The 16,593-nt window shown below is 54.5% G+C and overlaps 2 protein-coding genes across 2 annotated transcripts; one reads left to right on the top strand and one right to left on the bottom strand.

Annotated features, from left to right (window-relative positions):
• Window positions 1-234: 234 nt before the first annotated feature.
• Window positions 235-12,843, bottom strand: LOC311341589 (WD repeat-containing protein 62-like). Its single transcript, XM_084466408.1, has 33 exons — window positions 12,562-12,843; window positions 12,254-12,345; window positions 11,633-11,695; window positions 11,390-11,447; window positions 11,109-11,279; window positions 10,817-10,954; window positions 10,446-10,628; window positions 9,792-9,937; window positions 9,136-9,328; window positions 8,624-8,782; window positions 7,784-7,929; window positions 7,571-7,662; window positions 7,241-7,366; window positions 6,912-6,997; window positions 6,401-6,522; window positions 6,037-6,112; window positions 5,839-5,950; window positions 5,691-5,754; window positions 5,485-5,610; window positions 5,286-5,395; window positions 5,155-5,207; window positions 4,578-4,805; window positions 4,285-4,376; window positions 4,071-4,186; window positions 3,866-3,994; window positions 3,491-3,599; window positions 3,184-3,238; window positions 3,041-3,095; window positions 2,160-2,330; window positions 1,452-1,579; window positions 1,154-1,235; window positions 907-1,055; window positions 235-802 (listed from the first exon to the last, which is right to left on the bottom strand). The coding sequence occupies exons 1-33, from the start codon at window positions 12,688-12,690 to the stop codon at window positions 539-541; spliced, it is 4,023 nt and encodes a 1,340-aa protein (XP_084322534.1). The 5' UTR covers window positions 12,691-12,843; the 3' UTR covers window positions 235-538.
• A 519-nt stretch (window positions 12,844-13,362) lies between these two features.
• polr2d (RNA polymerase II subunit D) lies at window positions 13,363-15,629 on the top strand. Its single transcript, XM_084466515.1, has 4 exons — window positions 13,363-13,607; window positions 14,193-14,373; window positions 15,010-15,105; window positions 15,304-15,629. The coding sequence occupies exons 1-4, from the start codon at window positions 13,532-13,534 to the stop codon at window positions 15,380-15,382; spliced, it is 432 nt and encodes a 143-aa protein (XP_084322641.1). The 5' UTR covers window positions 13,363-13,531; the 3' UTR covers window positions 15,383-15,629.
• The last annotated feature ends 964 nt before the right edge of the window (window positions 15,630-16,593 follow it).

Here is a 16,593-nt window from a genome sequence, read left to right on the forward strand (position 1 = left end):
CTACTGTAGTTCAACAAGTTTAAACTAGTGAACAAGTCATACTGCAGTACAAGTTTAAAGTAATTCAGTTTTACTTCAAATCAACTAGTTTAAAGTAGTCAACTAGTTCTTCTACAAATCAAATACTTTGAGGAGTTGATCAGGGGGACAGGAGACAGACTCATTAGAACGCTGCTTTATTCACGGCTCAGAGAGCAAAGCTGAAACTTTAAAACTTTAATACTGACTGAAAGTGGAGGCGTGTCCTGAGCTGACCGCACAACACATCCCATAATAGGACGTGTTGCTATGGAGACCACTGAAAACCAGATTTCCATTTCTCCAAAAATATATAAAATTACAATAACATTTTACAGTTCAACAGATATTTGCACAAAACTTAAATACTTAAATATAAAACCTTTATACAAAACATTTACACGAAGACAGGAACATAGACATCTCCCGTGATGCTTTGCTGCGACCCAGGAAAGCCAACATCTCCCATGATGCTTTGCTGCGACCCAGGAAAGTGAACATCTCCCATGATGCTTTGCTGCTACTGCGACCCAGGGATGTCCACACCTCCCATGATGCTTTGCTGCTCCAGCTTTCCGCGGGTCATGTTCAGCAGCAGGTCCGAGTATCTCTCCAGCAGCTCCATCGTCCTATCGTTAGCCTCCGGTTGCGGGGGGGCGGAGTCAGGGCCGCACTGCCTGCCAGACAGACAGACGGCGCCGAGGTCGCTGTGGGCGGAGGCTAGCGCCTCCTTGAGGACAGTCGCCATGGGGACACGCCGCTCAGACGCACACACGCCGGCCACCTGCAGAGAGAGGGAGCATCACGTCACACACCTGGCCCCGCCCCTTGACCCCACCCAAACCTGGCCCCGCCCCCATCTGACCCCGCCCCCCCCCCCATACCAACCTGCTTTTGCAGGTTCAGCGCCCGGCGCACCGCCTGCTGCAGCTCCTGAGCAGCCTGCTGACAGAGCTCCAGGCTGAGGGGCTCCAGGCTGAGGGGCTCCAGGCTGAGGGGCTCCAGGCCGAGCGGCTCCAGGCTGAGGGGCTCCTCACCTGCACAGAGGAGGACAGTTCTCAGCACGCAGCAGCAGCAGCTCAGCAGGAGCATCAGGCACCACGGCCACGAGGAGGAGGAGGAAGAGGAGTCATACCTTCATCAGCTGGAGCAGAGAGGACCTCCTGGAGGCTGGCATCCCCCCCGGGGGAGGAGGAGGAGGGCTGAGGGCGGGCGGAGGGGGAGGGGGAGGGGGAGGAGGAGGGGTCAGCCGATGACGCCGCCCCCTGACCTCCTGAGACGCTGTGCTGACCCTCGCCGTCGGTCAGGACAGCCGGTTGGCACGGCGACGCCGCGGCTACGAGACACGGGGTCCTCTGGGGGGAGGGGCTGGGAGCGGTGGGGTCGCCCGGGGGAGAGGGGACGCATACAGAGGAGGGGAGGAGGGTCCGCACCCCCTCCTCCACGGGGGAGGCAGTAGGAGCAGGGGGACAGGGAAGAGGGAGGGGGACTGGTGGGGGCGGGCCCTCGCTTGGCCCCATGCTGGGCAGACTGGTGGAAAGGCTCCTGTCTGGGAGTTCTGCTGGGAACCAAGACATGAGGAGCACGGTTACACTCTGACATCACAGGAGCCGTGGGCTCACCCAACACCAGACCACGCCCCCCCGGGTGACGGAGACCCCAGCAGAGACCCACGAGGCCCCCGGTGCAGCTCACACCACACCCCCGCGTTCAGACACCGACACGCTGCGTTCTAGTCACCGCTGTGGGGGTTCGTTCGGTCGTTCACGTGGTGTTGCTGTCCAAATCACAGGCAGCCGCGTCCTGGGGGGCTTGTGGGCGTTACCCTGCAGCCCGGCGTGAGGGGAGCCACGTGCTCCGCCCCCAGACCTGCCCCTGGTCTGAAGGACAACAGGACTGCAGCACCACCTTCAGACCAGATCACACCACCAGGTACCGGCCTGGGGCCACTAGCCACGCCCCCAGTGCCCTCTAGCCACACCCCCAGTGCTTTCTAGCCACGCCCCCCCGGGGGCCAATAGCCACACCCCCAGTGCCCTCTAGCCACGCCCCTTCTGGGACCAATAGCCACACCCCCAGTGCCCTCTAGCCACACCCCCAGTATCCTCTAGCCTCGCCCCCGGGCATGGTCGGCCACACACCTCCCAGCCCTCCTCGGCAGTAGATGACCGCCAGGGTTTTGCGTCGCCGTAGCGACCGGTTGGGGAGCAGGGGCTGATGGGTTGGCAGGCCAGTCCGTCTTCTCATGGAGTCCACGGGCAGGGCCCTCAACACCCTCACTAGAGTGACAGGCGGGCGGGCCGATCCCAGAGCTGCTTTAGTGAGCGCCAGATGAGGAGGTGTGGTCGCCCCCCCCCCCCACCCCCACCCCCCTACGACCTCATCGGCCGGCGTTGGAGTTCCCCAAATCGAACGATGATGTCATGGTCCGTTCCCTCTCCCCTCTCAAAACAATGCTGTTGTTGTGGACAGTGGTAGCTCGCACAATCTGCCATGAAGCTGGACTCTCATTGTATAACCGACTTAAATGCCTTTTCAGATTAAACTACTGCCTTTACAATGTTTTATAAAGTCAGTGTTTGTGTTGGCTGCTGAACAGAAGATTGTGAAGTACAGTTAAAAACAATTAAAAACACTGGGACCGCGTTAAATATTTAACTAATAGTACTAGTACTGCCAGTACTATTAGAGTACAACGGGCAGTACTACTGTACTACTCTCTAAAGTACTACTGTAGACCTGGAAGTACAGTACTACTCTCTAAAGTACTACTCTCTAAAGTACTACAGCTCTATTCTCCAAAGTACTACTCTCTAAAGGACTACTGTAGACCTGGTACTACAGTACTAATCTCTAAATGACTACTGTAGACCTGGTACTACAGTACTAATCTCTAAAGGACTACTGTAGACCTGATACTACAGTACTAATCTCTAAAGGACTACTGTAGACCTGGTACTACAGTACTACTCTCTAAAGTACCACTAAAGACCTGGTACTACAGTACTACTCTAAAGCTCACCTCCTCTTCTGGAGTCTGTCGGGGCTTCTGGGGCGGAGCTCTGGGGCCGGGTAACCTGACGGGGAAACACCGGTCAAACCCACAAACACCAGCGCAGTCATGTGACAGGAGGAGGTCATGTGACTGCAGGTCATGTGGCCTACCTGTCGGCAGGGCTCTTCAGAGATTGGGGGAGGGAGGGAGGGCGGGGGGCCGGGTCTGAAAGCACAACACACGAATCAACACAAGGTCAGGGGGCGGGACCAAGGGTTTCAGGGGGCGGGACCGAGGAGGTCAGAGGGTGGTGCCGAGGGGGGTCAGGGGGCGGTACCGAGGGGGGCAGGGGGTGGGACTGAGGGGGTCAGGGGTCAGTACTAAGGGGTAAGGGGGTGGGACCGAGGGGGCGGTTCTAAGGGGGTCTGGGGGCGGTACTGAGGAGGTCAGGGGGCGGTTCTAAGGGGCGGTACTGACCGGAGGCGGTCCTGGAAGCGGGACAGGAAGCGCGTGGAGATGCTGAGGCGGGGGTTGAGGAACGTCCGCTCCGACCCCTGGAGGGTCCGCAGGTCGGTGTCAAAGCGCTCTGCGGAGGTCAAAGGTCAATCTCAAAATGCTCTGCGGAGGTCCAAGGTCAGGTTCAAAGGTTACTGTGCTTAGTGACGGTGCTTCTCAGCCTTCAATAGGCCGTATTGGCCTATTGAAGGCTGAGAAGCACCGTCTAATGATGGAGTGAGTGATGGTGGTGAGTGAGTGAATGAGTGATGGTGGTGAGTGAGTGAGTGATGGTGGTGAGTGAGTGAGTGAGTGATGGTGGTGAGTGAGTGAGTGAGGGTGGTGAATGAGTGAGACCTGTGGGCGCCGCTGTGGGCGTGGCCAGCGTGTCAAAGTGTGTCTTCATCAGGCCGGGGTTCTCCTCAGCCTCCTCCTCCTCCACCCCGGAGCTCCCCAGGGAGCTGGCCTGGCTCAGGGAGTCTGTGTCTGGGGAGAGACGCCGCTTCGCATCACTTCCTGTCCACAAACATCACTTCCTGTCCACACACACACGTGTACGTACCATCCTGCTGGTATCCGGCCGATCCGTCACAGTAGGCGGAGTCCTGGCTCAGCTCCGCCCCCGGCTCCGCCCCCTGACGAACACCACGCTGCTCTGCTGCCTGTACCTCGTAGTCGCTACACACACACACACACACACACACACACTTTAACTGGTATTCGTGCAGTATTTAACCTGTATTACTGCAGTATCTCACTAGCTCTATGTTACTCACCCTTCTGCCGTAAAGGTTGAAGGTGAAACAAAGGTTTGGCTCATGATGTCATCGCCTTCACAGCCAATCGGCTCGGAGGGCTCCTCAGCGGCCTGGAGGACGGACCAATCACAACTGAGCTGGCTACAGTCTGGCCAATCACAACAGAGCTGGCTACAGTTTGGCCAATCACAACAGAGCTGGCTACAGTCTGGCCAATCACAACAGAGCTGGCTACAGTCTGGCCAATCACAACAGAGCTGGCTACAGCTGTCTCTCAGCTCTCCAGATGTGAATGTGTGGGGTCAGCCCACCTCCTCCTCCTGCTCCACCTCCTCCTCCTCCTCCTCCATGCTGCACAGCAGGCTGTCCAGACTCTGGGGGTGGAAGGGTCCCTCCCCGTCCTGCTCCTCTTCTGGCTCCTCCCCCAGGCTGGGGGAGGCGTGGCTCGCGGCGGGGGGGCTATAAATAGTGAGGGGGCAGGCCTGCTGAGCCCAGCGCCCCCGCGGAGCCGCTGGCACCTGGAGGCCGGCCCCGCCCTCCTACACACACACACACACACACACACACACACACACATCATATTCAGCACACCTTTTCCATCTGGTCATTTCTGTCACCATCGCTGCGTCATATCACCATGGAGCGTGGCCTAGCACGGTGCTCTTTAGCCTGGCATTAGCCTAGCATGGTGCTCTTTAGCCTAGCATTAGCCTAGCACGGTGCTCTTTAGCCTGGCATTAGCCTAGCACGGTGCTCTTTAGCCTGGCATTAGCCTAGCACGGCGCTCTTTAGCCTAGCATTAGCCTAGCACGGTGCTCTTTAGCCTGGCATTAGCCTAGCATGGTGCTCTTTAGCCTGGCATTAGCCTAGCACTAGCGTCTGACTCACCAGCTTGCGGAACCACATGGGCAGCTTGCCGTTGGTCTCGAGGAGCAGCGACTCTGTGGACAGAAACACCGTCAGCACACGTCTACACCCTCAACAGCCGAGTCACTGGCGGGCGGAGGAGCGTCCCTCACCCTCAGGGGGCAGCAGGCGGGCGGGGGTCTCGGGGGGAGCCTCTCCGTCTTCCTCCAGGGTGGGAGGAAGAGGCCGCTGACCCGCAGGTACGGCGATGAAAGTCTCCCGCCTGGAACGGACCAGAGTGACGGACGTCACTTCAACAGCTCACGCATTTCATAACGGACCTAGGGAGCATTCACAGTCAGGGGGTCCGACCTGATCGAGAGCTGCTTGCTGGTTGGTCTGTTGTCGACAATGAGCCCCGCCTCCAGCTTCCTCTGGGCCAGCGTCTTCCTCATGGTGTTGGTCATCTGGGAGTCCAGTCGCCACAGGAACACACAGCTGGAAAACACACAAGAGTGAGGAACACACGGGGAGCCGGCAGACGCCCCACAGAGCTGACAGCACGGCAGGCAGCTCACCTGTCCCCGGACACGGTGACCAGGTAGCGGCAGTCCAGGGTGAACTTCATGCTGGTGACGATCTCTATGGAAACCAAGACAGGACATGAGCACGAGACTGGGCCGGGCTGGTCCTACTGGGAGCCAGAGTTCTTACTCAGGGGCTTACCCGAGTGTCCGAACAGCGTCACCACCGTCTCCCCCGTCTCGTAGTCCAGGATGGAGATGCTGCGGTCGGAGCCGCTGGTGGCCAGGTAGCACCCAGACGGATCCACCTGCACCTGAACAGAACATACAGCCGCTGACCTCAGCCGCTCTCCACCGGAGAACGTTCTCATCCAGAGCCAGGAGTCAGTCTGCTTCCTACCTTCAGCACGGCTCCGTCGTCACTGGAGAACCCCTTCAGACATCTCTGGAGCTTCCCCGTCTCCACCTCATAGACCCTGAGGAGAACAACCAGGTCCTTCAGAACCACACAGAACCGCCAACACATTACACTAGAACAACACAGAACCAGTAGAACCACACAGAACCGCCAACACATTACACTAGAACAACACAGAACCACACAGAACCACCAACACAGTACACTAGAACAACACAGAACCAGTAGAACCACACAGAACCGCCAACACAGTACACTAGAACCACACAGAAACAGTAGAACCACACAGAACCAAGCATCACAACCAGGACCCTCCACTAGAACCCAGCCCCTTCAGCAGACCCACCGGATGTTGCGGTCCTGGCAGGCGACGGCGGTGTGGCGGCGGGAGGGGTCCAGGTCCATGTCATACAGCGTGGTCTTCTCCACCACGTGGTGGCTCCTGGAGAACACCACGCCCTCCGCCGTCTGCAGGTCCAGGGTGGGAGACACCATCAGGACCAGGGGAGGAGACACCATCAGGACCAGGGGAGAGGGAGACACCATCAGGACCAGGGGGGGGGGGGAGACACCATCAGGACCAGGGGAGAGGGAGACACCATCAGGACCAGGGGGGGGGGGAGACACCATCAGGACCAGGGGGAAAGACACCGGGTGAGGACCAGGGGGGGAGATACAGGGTGAGGACCAGGACTTACCCTCACCCTATAGGACGTCGTAGACCTACAGGTACTAACCCTCAGGACGTAGACCCACAGGTACTAACCCTCAGGACGTAGACCCACAGGTCACTCTACCAGCTACAGGTAATAACCCTGCCAGCTACAGGTACTAACCCCAGAGGAACGTAGACCCACCTGCTCCGCCCGGCGAAAGTAGATGCTCTTATCGGCTCCACAGCTCACCAGGCTGACCGCTGCACTCGGAGCGCAGGAAGTAGGACCTACAACACAGGAAACAGCTACTACAACACAGGAAGTAGGACCTACAACACAGGTAGTATGGCTAGTATACAGTATCTAGTAGTAGTAGTTTAGTTTATTGGTTTTTGTTAACAGGGACCATGTATAGAACAGGTTCTATACCAGGGTTAGCTAAACAGCTAATTTGCACCTGTGGTCCCTGGGTAGGAAGTTCAAAGCACTATAAAAACATAATGTTGTAGTAGTAGTAGTAGTAGTAGTACCAGTGAACTTGATGGCGGTGATGGACCCAGAGTGGTCGTACAGTGTCTGCTGGAGGCTGAAGTTGTTCTCCAGGTTGAACACGTGGATCAGACGGTCTCTGCTGGCCGACGCCAGGAGCTGAACACCTGGAGACACAGAGTCTTCATCAGCATCATCATCACCATCACAGTTCATCATCACCATCACACCATCTTCATCATCATCATCATCATCACCACCAAGTCTCCATCATCATCACCACCACCACCACCACCACCACCATCATTACCTTTCATCATCATCATCATCAGTCACTACCACAGTCTTCATCGTCAACACCACCAGCTCACCTGTATCAGCGGGAGAGAACTCCAAACACAACACCTCAGAGTCGTGAGCCTCGATCTGCACCAGTTCCTCCAGGCTCCGCCCACCAAACACACTGCACACACACAGTATACGTTACAGACAGACAGTGTACACACACACAAAGTATACGTTACACACACACACACACAGTATACATAACACATACAGTATAGGTCACACACACACACACACACCGCAGGTTTCCGTTGCGGTCGCCGGCGGCGATGTGGCGTCCATCAGGGCTGACTCCGAGGACCCGGACGCCCGATTTCCCATCAGCCCCGGCGGCATCCTGCAGGTGCTGCGTGTCGTCTCCCACGTACACCACCCTCACCAGGTCCTGAAACACACCACCCTCACCTTAGTGTCGCTACACCACCCTCACCTTAGTGTCGCTACACCACCCTCACCAGGTCCTGAAACACACCACCTTCACCTTAGTGTCACTACACCACCCTCACCAGGTCCTGAAACACACCACCCTCACCTTGGGGTTGCTACACCACCCTCACCGTAGTGCTGCTACACCACCCTCACCCTTGGTGTTGCTACACCACCCTCACCAGGTCCTGAAACACACCACCCTCACCTTAGTGTTGCTACACCACCCTCTACAACTAGCGGTCTGTAGTGTAAACATACTTGTGGTCCGGTCTGTAAACAACACTAGTGGTCTGTAGTATATTCACTAGTGTCCAGTACATGGTGTAAACAGTACTGGTCCGGTACATGGTGTAAACAGTACTAGTACGGTACATGGTCCGGTACATGGTGTAAACAGTACTAGTACGGTACATGGTGTAAACAGTACTGGTCCGGTACATGGTGTAATCAGTACTAGTACGGTACATGGTCCGGTACATGGTGTAAACAGTACTAGTACGGTACATGGTGTAAACAGTACTGGTCCGGTACATGGTGTAAACAGTACTAGTACGGTACATGGTCCGGTACATGGTGTAAACAGTACTGGTACGGTACATGGTGTAAACAGGTACAGGTTGGTAGTGCTGGTTATGAGGACAGGAGGTCACCTTGCTGTAGCGGTTAGCGGGGGCCGGGGCCCCCCCAGTACGAGGGTCGGGGGCCGGCCCTGGGGGGCCATCCGGGAGCCACACCCTGATGGTGTTGTCCGAGGAGCAGGTGAGGAAGGACGAGGCGGGGAGCAGGCCTCCCTCCACCTCAGGATACACCTGGAGAACGGGCCAATCAGAGAGCTTACAACTCCTAGAGCATTCAAGTACTTGAATGAGTTTTACAATTTTGTATAACAGAAGTACTACCTGAGCACTCCACAGTACAGAGCATATCTACCAGAGTATTATAGTACTCGTATACTACTACTACTACAGTACTAGTATAACAGTAGTACTACCGCCGCGCTCCAGAGAGTACAGAGTATATCTACCAGAGTATAGTACCCGTATAATACTACTACAGTACCTGGGTGCTCCAGACAGTGGAGAGCAGAGTATATCTATCTATCGAGTATAGGGCTCGTATAATACTACTGTAGTACTACTATACTACTATACTACTGCAGTACCTGGGCGCCCCAGACACAGCCGCTGTGGTACAGGGCCGAGTACATCTTGGTGGGGTTGAGGATGTTCTGCACGTCCCACACGTACACACTGTGGTCGTTGTACACACAGGTCAGCTGACCCGCCCGGGGGTTGAAGGTCACCCCCACAGTGTCCGGGTACACCGGCTGGCTGGGCCAATCAGGGGACTCCGTCCTGTAGGGAACCCAAACAGAAGAACCTAAAAATAGGGTGTAGGGTACTGACCCCTGGTGGTACTAGAACTGTAGGTACTAACCCCTGGTACTAGTGCTGTAGGTACTAACCCCTAGTACTAGTGCTGTAGGTACTAACCCCTGGTACTAGTACTGTAGGTACTAACCCCTGATGGTAGTACTGTAGGTACTAACCCCTGGTACTAGTGCTGTAGGTACTAACCCCTGATGGTAGTACTGTAGGTACTAACCCCTAGTACTAGTGCTGTAGGTACTAACCCCTGCGGGTAGTCCTGTAGGGTACTAACCCCTGATGGTAGTACTGTAGGTACTAACCCCTGGTACTAGTGTTGTAGGTACTAACCCCTGGTACTAGTACTGTAGGTACTAACCCCTGGTACTAGTGTTGTAGGTACTAACCCCTGGTGGTAGTGCTGTAGGTACTAACCCCTGTAGGTACTAACCCTTGGAGCTGGACCCCCAGCCTGTGGGGGCGGGGCAGGCTGGAGAGGAACTGCAGGTTGAGGGGGCTGAACACCCGCACCGTCCCGTCAGAGCAGCCACAGAACACCAAGGACTCGGAGACCGCCAGGCAGCGGGCCGACGCCGTCTGGAGACCAGGGGGAGCCAGGGGGGAGGGAGGAGACCAGGGACCCAGGGGGGAGGGAGGAGACCAGGGACCCAGGGGGGGGAGGGAGGAGACCAGGGACCCAGGGGGGAGGGAGGAGACCAGGGACCCAGGGGGGGAGGGAGGAGACCAGGGACCCGGGGGGGGGGAGGGAGGAGACCAGAGACCCAGGGGGGAGAGAGGAGACCAGGGACCCAGGGGGGAGGGAGGAGACCAGGGACCCGGGGGGGAGGGAGGAGACCAGGGACCCAGGGGGGGAGGGAGGAGACCAGGGACCCGGGGGGGGGGGGAGGAGACCAGGGACCCGGGGGGGGGGGGGGGGGGGGGAGACCAGTGACCCAGGGGGGAGGGAGGAGACCAGAGACCCAGGGGGGGAGGGAGAGAACAGAGAGGAGCACCATCACATAACCGAACATAAAGAGCCAATATGCTTACCACACACACACACACACACACACACACACACACACACACACACACACACACACACCTTGAGGTGCACCCAGGCCTCCAGGTCGCGGCTCTTGTTGAACAGGCAGAGCAGCCCCCCGCTGGTGACGGCGTACGTGTTGGCCGCCGCTGCGCCACGCCCGCACGCCACGCCGCAGAACACGCTGCCCTTGAAGTCCCCCAGCAGCCCAGACCGGCCAATCAGGGGCACCGTGCTATTTACCTGCACAGGTGAGGAGCCAATCACAGGTCAGACGGTTGATGACTTAGAGACGCACCGCGTGTGTATGTGAGCGGGTGTTTAAGTCTGAGTTATGTGTGCATGTGTATAAATGTGTGTTTATGTGAGTGTATGTGTGTGTGTGAGCGTGTGAATGTGTGTGAGCGTGTGTGCGTGTGCGTGCTTCCCACCCTGCGTTCCCTGGAGGCGTCCAGGTTCCAGAACTTGACGTGTCGTTTCCCCGCGGTGACGAAGGAGCTGCTGTCCTCAGAGAAGGAGACGGCCGCCACGCCGCTGGACACCTTGTTGGAGGCTATCACCGTGCCCTTCTACACACACACACACACACAAAAATCAGTATCGACATGACATCATGTTCTAGATCTTTCCATCATGTCTCTCATCATGATGCAATGGGCCTAGGTGCACTTAACAACGTGCACGTTGTTTATCGTGTGTGTGTGTGAGTGCGTGCGTGCGTACCTTCCACTCCCACACGCTGACGGTCATGTCGTGCTGGTAACCGACGGAGACGATGTAGGCGGAGCTTGGGGAGAAGGCCACGCAGGCCACGCCGTACTTGTGGCTCTGGACCTCGGCCAGCTGGGAGCGCTCACACACGTCCCACACACGCACACACGGCATGTGGCCACTCTGCCCAGACACACACAGAACGCACACCACACACACACGGAACAGGAGGTCTTGATGATGCTGCTGACCAGGTGACCAAAACCAGCCAATGAGAGGATAGGGTTTCTTACCTCCCCGGACACCAGGTACTTCCCATCCGGAGAGAAGGCCAACGACGACACTGTCTTCCTACACACACACACACACACACTTTGATCCCCAATCTTCCTTGAACAGAGAGAAGCTTCTAGAACACCTCCTCTAAAGGAGGATATTGTATGAGATGGTGAGGTATAGAAGCCTCCTCTAAAAGGAGGAGAGTGTATTAGATAAGGAGTAGGATAAGGCGGGGAGGAGGGAGGAGACACACTGACCTGCATGAGTTGATGATGTGACTCTGTTGGTTCTTCGCAGGATGGAGGAGGACTATGACACACCTGAACCACACAGAGACCCCACAGAGAGACACCTTAGTGGCCCCGCTGCCATCAGCCATGCAATATAAACACTACTAATGATCACATATCACATGATGGGGCCCCCTAACATATTATGTTGGGGGCCCCAAAGGCCAGTTGTTGCATTTAAAAAGAAACATACACATGGTGCAACCCCTCCATTGTTACATTCTCATTGTTTACTTGAGGATGAACATAGGCTGTAGGGCCTATAACTCACCCTGCAGAGTAGAACCTAGGCTGTAGGACCTATAACTCACCCTGCAGAGTAGAACCTAGGCTGTAGGACCTATAACTCACCCTGCAGAGTAGAACCTAGGCTGTAGGACCTATAACTCACCCTGCAGAGTAGAACCTAGGCTGTAGATTGAAGGAGGGTGTAGAACTCCTGAGACCCTAGGGTGGAGGACCCCAGGGTGGAGGACTTAAGGTGGAGGACCTCAGGACTTAAGGTGGTATACCCCAGGCCTTAAGGTGGAGGAGCCCAGGACTAAAGGTGGAGGAGCCCAGGACTAAAGATGGAGGACCATAACTCACCCGGCAGGGTAGGCCACCAGACCGGAGGAGGGGTCACACGCCAGACTGCTGCCATTGGCCAAGGTGATGCCCAACACCTTCTCTAAGAGCACCTACACACACACACACACACACACACACACACACACACACACACACACACACACACACACACACATTAACAACATGTCTAAACCATGTTATATGGCTGGTTGGTTGATGTGTCGGATGTGGTTTCATGTGATGGGTGGATCTCTTACAGGCCTATGAACACAAACAACAGTGGAAGTAATGACACTGTTGTATCAGCACGACAACTACAACTTTACCCGATTAGACGGCCGTTTCTGTTGACTTTGTCGACTTCTTCGCCGTAGGTTGGGGTTGGTGTTGTGAGGGGGTCTCCGGGGCCGGGCGGCGGCCGGGGGAGGCGCTCCGTGCTCGGCTTGGTCTGCCATGGCGCACCGGTAATAGTCTGGAATACTTTTAATAAAACAACACTTATAAAGTGTTTTTCAACCGCCAGATAAACTATTTAAAAGAGCCAATAGAATAAAGCCCAACACAGTGCTGTTAATAATGATAGTGACAATCGAGGACTTTGTGATGAAGTTCAGCTGCGAAGAAAACCCTGAAATCTGACACTCTCCTGGGGAGGCGGGACTTAATTTAAACTATACAATAGCGACCAATCCCAGCTGGAGCTCTACACTCACAACCAATCAGAGCCGTCGTTAACGATAAGGGGGCGGAGGACTTCGGAATCCGGATAATACAAATATAAACAACAAAACGCATTTTCTTTCAAAAATTGTTTCCTATTTTTTTTCCGGTGGGTATGTCAATTTTTTTTTATATATTACTATTATAGTAACGCAAAATTAGACATACATCTAACATATTTTTATGAGTCATTATATAACTTTTTTTTGTAAGAATAACTAACTGTATGCGTGTATTTTTCCGGTAGCGACATTCGTTGTAACTCTGACTTATTATCTTTAATTAAATAATCGGTAAGTATTGTTTTGGCGTGTGCGTGTGTTTCCCTCTCCCGCCGCACGGGGCAGCAGAGCGCCTCCCGCCTGCAGTTCCACGTGGGGCGGGAACAGAAGAAGACAGTCCGGCTCTGTTGTTCGGACCCTTCGACTCAACAGCTCACCTGTCTGTCTGCTCACGGCACCAGGACGGCGACCACAGCGGCCCCTTCCGCCTACGAGTGTGTAAGAGCGTGTTGTGTGCGTTAGAGTGTGTTGGGTGTGTGCATTAGAGTGTGTTTTGTGTGTTGTGTGTGTTTGGATGGCGGCGGGAGGCGCGTCCCAGACCGGCGTCGGGGATGTGGAGGAGGACGCATCTCAGCTGGTCTTCCCCAAAGGTACCTTCTCTCTCCTCTCTCCTCTACTAGTGGAACTCCTCACTCCTCTCTCTCCTCTACTAGAGGATCTTCTCTCTCTCTCTCTTGTCTCTCTGTCTCTCTCTCGCCTGTAACTAACTAGAGGATTCTCGTCTGTATGTCACTACACCAATCTCTCTCAGGAGGATCTCTGTCTTTACTTCTGCTCACCTCAAGTGTATATCAACTCTGTATTTCTGATGTTTGGTGTAATACTCGCTTGGGTTCCAGTGTTTCATTTGTCCCGTGTTGGATTAAACCCGCCAGTTGTGTTCAGTAGTTGGTGGTTGTTTCTATTCAGTCATCTGTTTACTATTTAGTCAGTGAGCTCTGAGCAGACGACTTAAATTCAGAAGCATGTTCATGTGGAGGAGCAGCTAGGGGTCAGCGGTAATCCTGCTTTAGGAAGCCTCCCGGGACGTTTGGGGATCAAACCCAGTACCTTTCAGCCGGGCCCGGTGCCCCCTCTCCACTTGACCACCCTGGGCCCACAGCCTGGAGCTCCACCCGTAGGCGGTACCGTAGGAACATGTTGCCGCCATAATGCCGCTGCTCTCCCTGCTCCAGAGTTCGAGACGGCGGAGACGCTGCTGAACTCGGAGGTCCACATGCTGCTGGAGCACCGCAAGCAGCAGAACGAGAGCGCAGAGGACGAGCAGGAGCTGTCGGAGGTCTTCATGAAGACCCTGAACTACACGGCGCGCTTCAGCCGCTTCAAGAACCGCGAGACCATCGCCAGCGTGCGCAGGTCTGAGGGGCCTCTACACTATACCATTAACTAATACTACCTTTCTCTATGTTAATATATATCATATAACTTAATATACTAATACTACCTAGCCAGCTGATCAGCCAGCTGATCTCTAAGTGTGTGTGTTACATCCAGCTGATCTCTAAGTGTGTGTGTTACATCCAGCTGATCTCTAAGTGTGTGTGTTACATCCAGCTGATCTCTAAGTGTGTGTGTTACATCCAGCTGATCTCTAAGTGTGTGTGTTACATCCAGCTGATCTCTAAGTGTGTGTGTTACATCCAGCTGATCTCTAAGTGTGTGTGTTACATCCAGCTGATCTCTAAGTGTGTGTGTGTTACATCCAGCTGATCTCTAAGTGTGTGTGTTACATCCAGCTGATCTCTAGGTGTGTGTGTTACATCCAGCTGATCTCTAAGTGTGTGTGTTACATCCAGCTGATCTCTAAGTGTGTGTGTTACATCCAGCTGATCTCTAAGTGTGTGTGTTACATCCAGCTGATCTCTAAGTGTGTGTGTTACATCCAGCTGATCTCTAAGTGTGTGTGTTACATCCAGCTGATCTCTAGGTGTGTGTGTGTAATGTGTATTCCAGCTGATCTCTAAGTGTGTGTGTGTGTAATGTGTGTTCCAGCCTCCTGCTGCAGAAGAAGCTCCATAAGTTTGAGCTGTCCAGCCTGGCCAACCTGTGTCCCGAGGCAGCAGAGGAGGCTAAGGCCCTCATACCCAGGTCAGCGGGAGACACACACACACACACACACACACACACACACACACACACACACACACACACACACACACACACACACACACACACACACACACACACACACACACACACACACACACACACACACACTGTGGTGTGTGTGTGTGTTGCGAGGAGGTGTGGGCGTGTTGTGAACGTGTGTGTCTCCTTCCTCCTCAGTCTGGAGGGGCGGTTTGAAGATGAGGAGCTGCAGCAGATCCTGGACGACATCCAGACCAAGAGGAGCTTCCAGTACTGAGGACCTCCTGCTGCTCCCCTTCCTCCTCCTCCCCCTCCTCCTCCTCCTCCTCCCCCTCCTCCTCCTCCACGATGGGTCAGAGGTCGTCGCGTCTCAAGCAGGATATTTTTTTAAGAAACGATACAACCAGCAACCCTTGGAGACTGACGATGTCACCGCTATGGGGTCATCATCACTGCTCAAACAATGCCCAAACTTTCTTGCATTCCCTTGTTAGGTTTTCAATAAATCCGTTTTATGTTTTAAACCCACTGTGTGTCCTTCAGCAGAACATGACACCGACCTGCGGGGCGGAGCGCACAACGGCAGACCAATGATACACCAGCACTCCTCTGCTCCTGGCTGACACCGTCAGCCATGGGGAGCGCGGTAGTGGGTGGAGTTGAAATGCTTTTTCAAAACCTCAATTTTCTGAACCAATGATAGCTCTGGTGGGGGTCTTCCAGTTGGGTCCAACTTTTCGTCAAAAGTTAACCACAACCGGCGTAGATAATGAATCAAACAACATCCTCCTCAGTAGCTGTGACGTTACTCACGGTGGCTGCCATCGTGAAGTCAATGAAATCACGGCCATACGCTTATATCCAGTTTATTGGATTCATGTTCAATGAACTTTATCATAAAGCCCAACCATTTAGAGGGAATGATATGATTGGTCAATTCTACTGTAATTTCAAATGAGTCTCATTGAATTACTTTGACTTGCCCCTCTGTGGGGGTCAGCAGCCTTCTGAGAGGAACCTAGGGGCTTCTTTCATTGAACCCATCACGTGTTTGGAGACGCGCCAATATCGTTAAATCTAAACCATCAGAACTCGACGTGTAAACTGCGTTCACTACAATGTTGAACCACCTGATATTATGTTCCTGTAAAATATGTCTATGAGATGAGATCATGCTGTGAGATGCTTACGTAGCTGCCGTGGCTATCGCCGTCCGGCTTAAACCCCGCCCACCATAAGGGTACTGGGGGCGGTGGAAACGCGAGCCGTAACTGAGCTGGGCTATACCACACCCTCACTACTCGGCTGAGGCGTGCTGGGTCCGAAGCGTACCCGCCAGTGGAAATGCGCCATTAGTTGCCTGACTTTTGTCTTTTATTATTAATTCATATGGAGTAATTCATATAATCAATAGTGACTTCTAGGGCTGGGTGTTGCCAGGTACCTCACATTTAAATTCAATTCCGATTCTTTAGGTCACGATTCAAT

This window comes from Micromesistius poutassou (genome assembly GCF_964030765.1).
Source record: "Micromesistius poutassou genome assembly, chromosome: 4".
Taxonomy (NCBI): Eukaryota; Metazoa; Chordata; class Actinopteri; order Gadiformes; family Gadidae; genus Micromesistius; species Micromesistius poutassou.

Bases quoted from the DNA above. Each gene is read 5' to 3' on its own strand.
- LOC311341589 (XM_084466408.1), bottom strand. From the start codon at position 12,690: ATGGCAGACCAAGCCGAGCACGGAGCGCCTCCCCCGGCCGCCGCCCGG. The intron at 5,611-5,690 runs GTGAGCTGCCTG...TGTGTTTTCCAG, and splicing joins GTCACCGTGTCCGGGGACAG to CTGTGTGTTCCTGTGGCGAC. The intron at 3,995-4,070 runs GTACGTACACGT...GTCTCTCCCCAG, and splicing joins GGCCGGATACCAGCAGGATG to ACACAGACTCCCTGAGCCAG.
- polr2d (XM_084466515.1), top strand. From the start codon at position 13,532: ATGGCGGCGGGAGGCGCGTCCCAGACCGGCGTCGGGGATGTGGAGGAG. The intron at 13,608-14,192 runs GTACCTTCTCTC...TCCCTGCTCCAG, and splicing joins TCAGCTGGTCTTCCCCAAAG to AGTTCGAGACGGCGGAGACG. The intron at 15,106-15,303 runs GTCAGCGGGAGA...CTTCCTCCTCAG, and splicing joins GCTAAGGCCCTCATACCCAG to TCTGGAGGGGCGGTTTGAAG.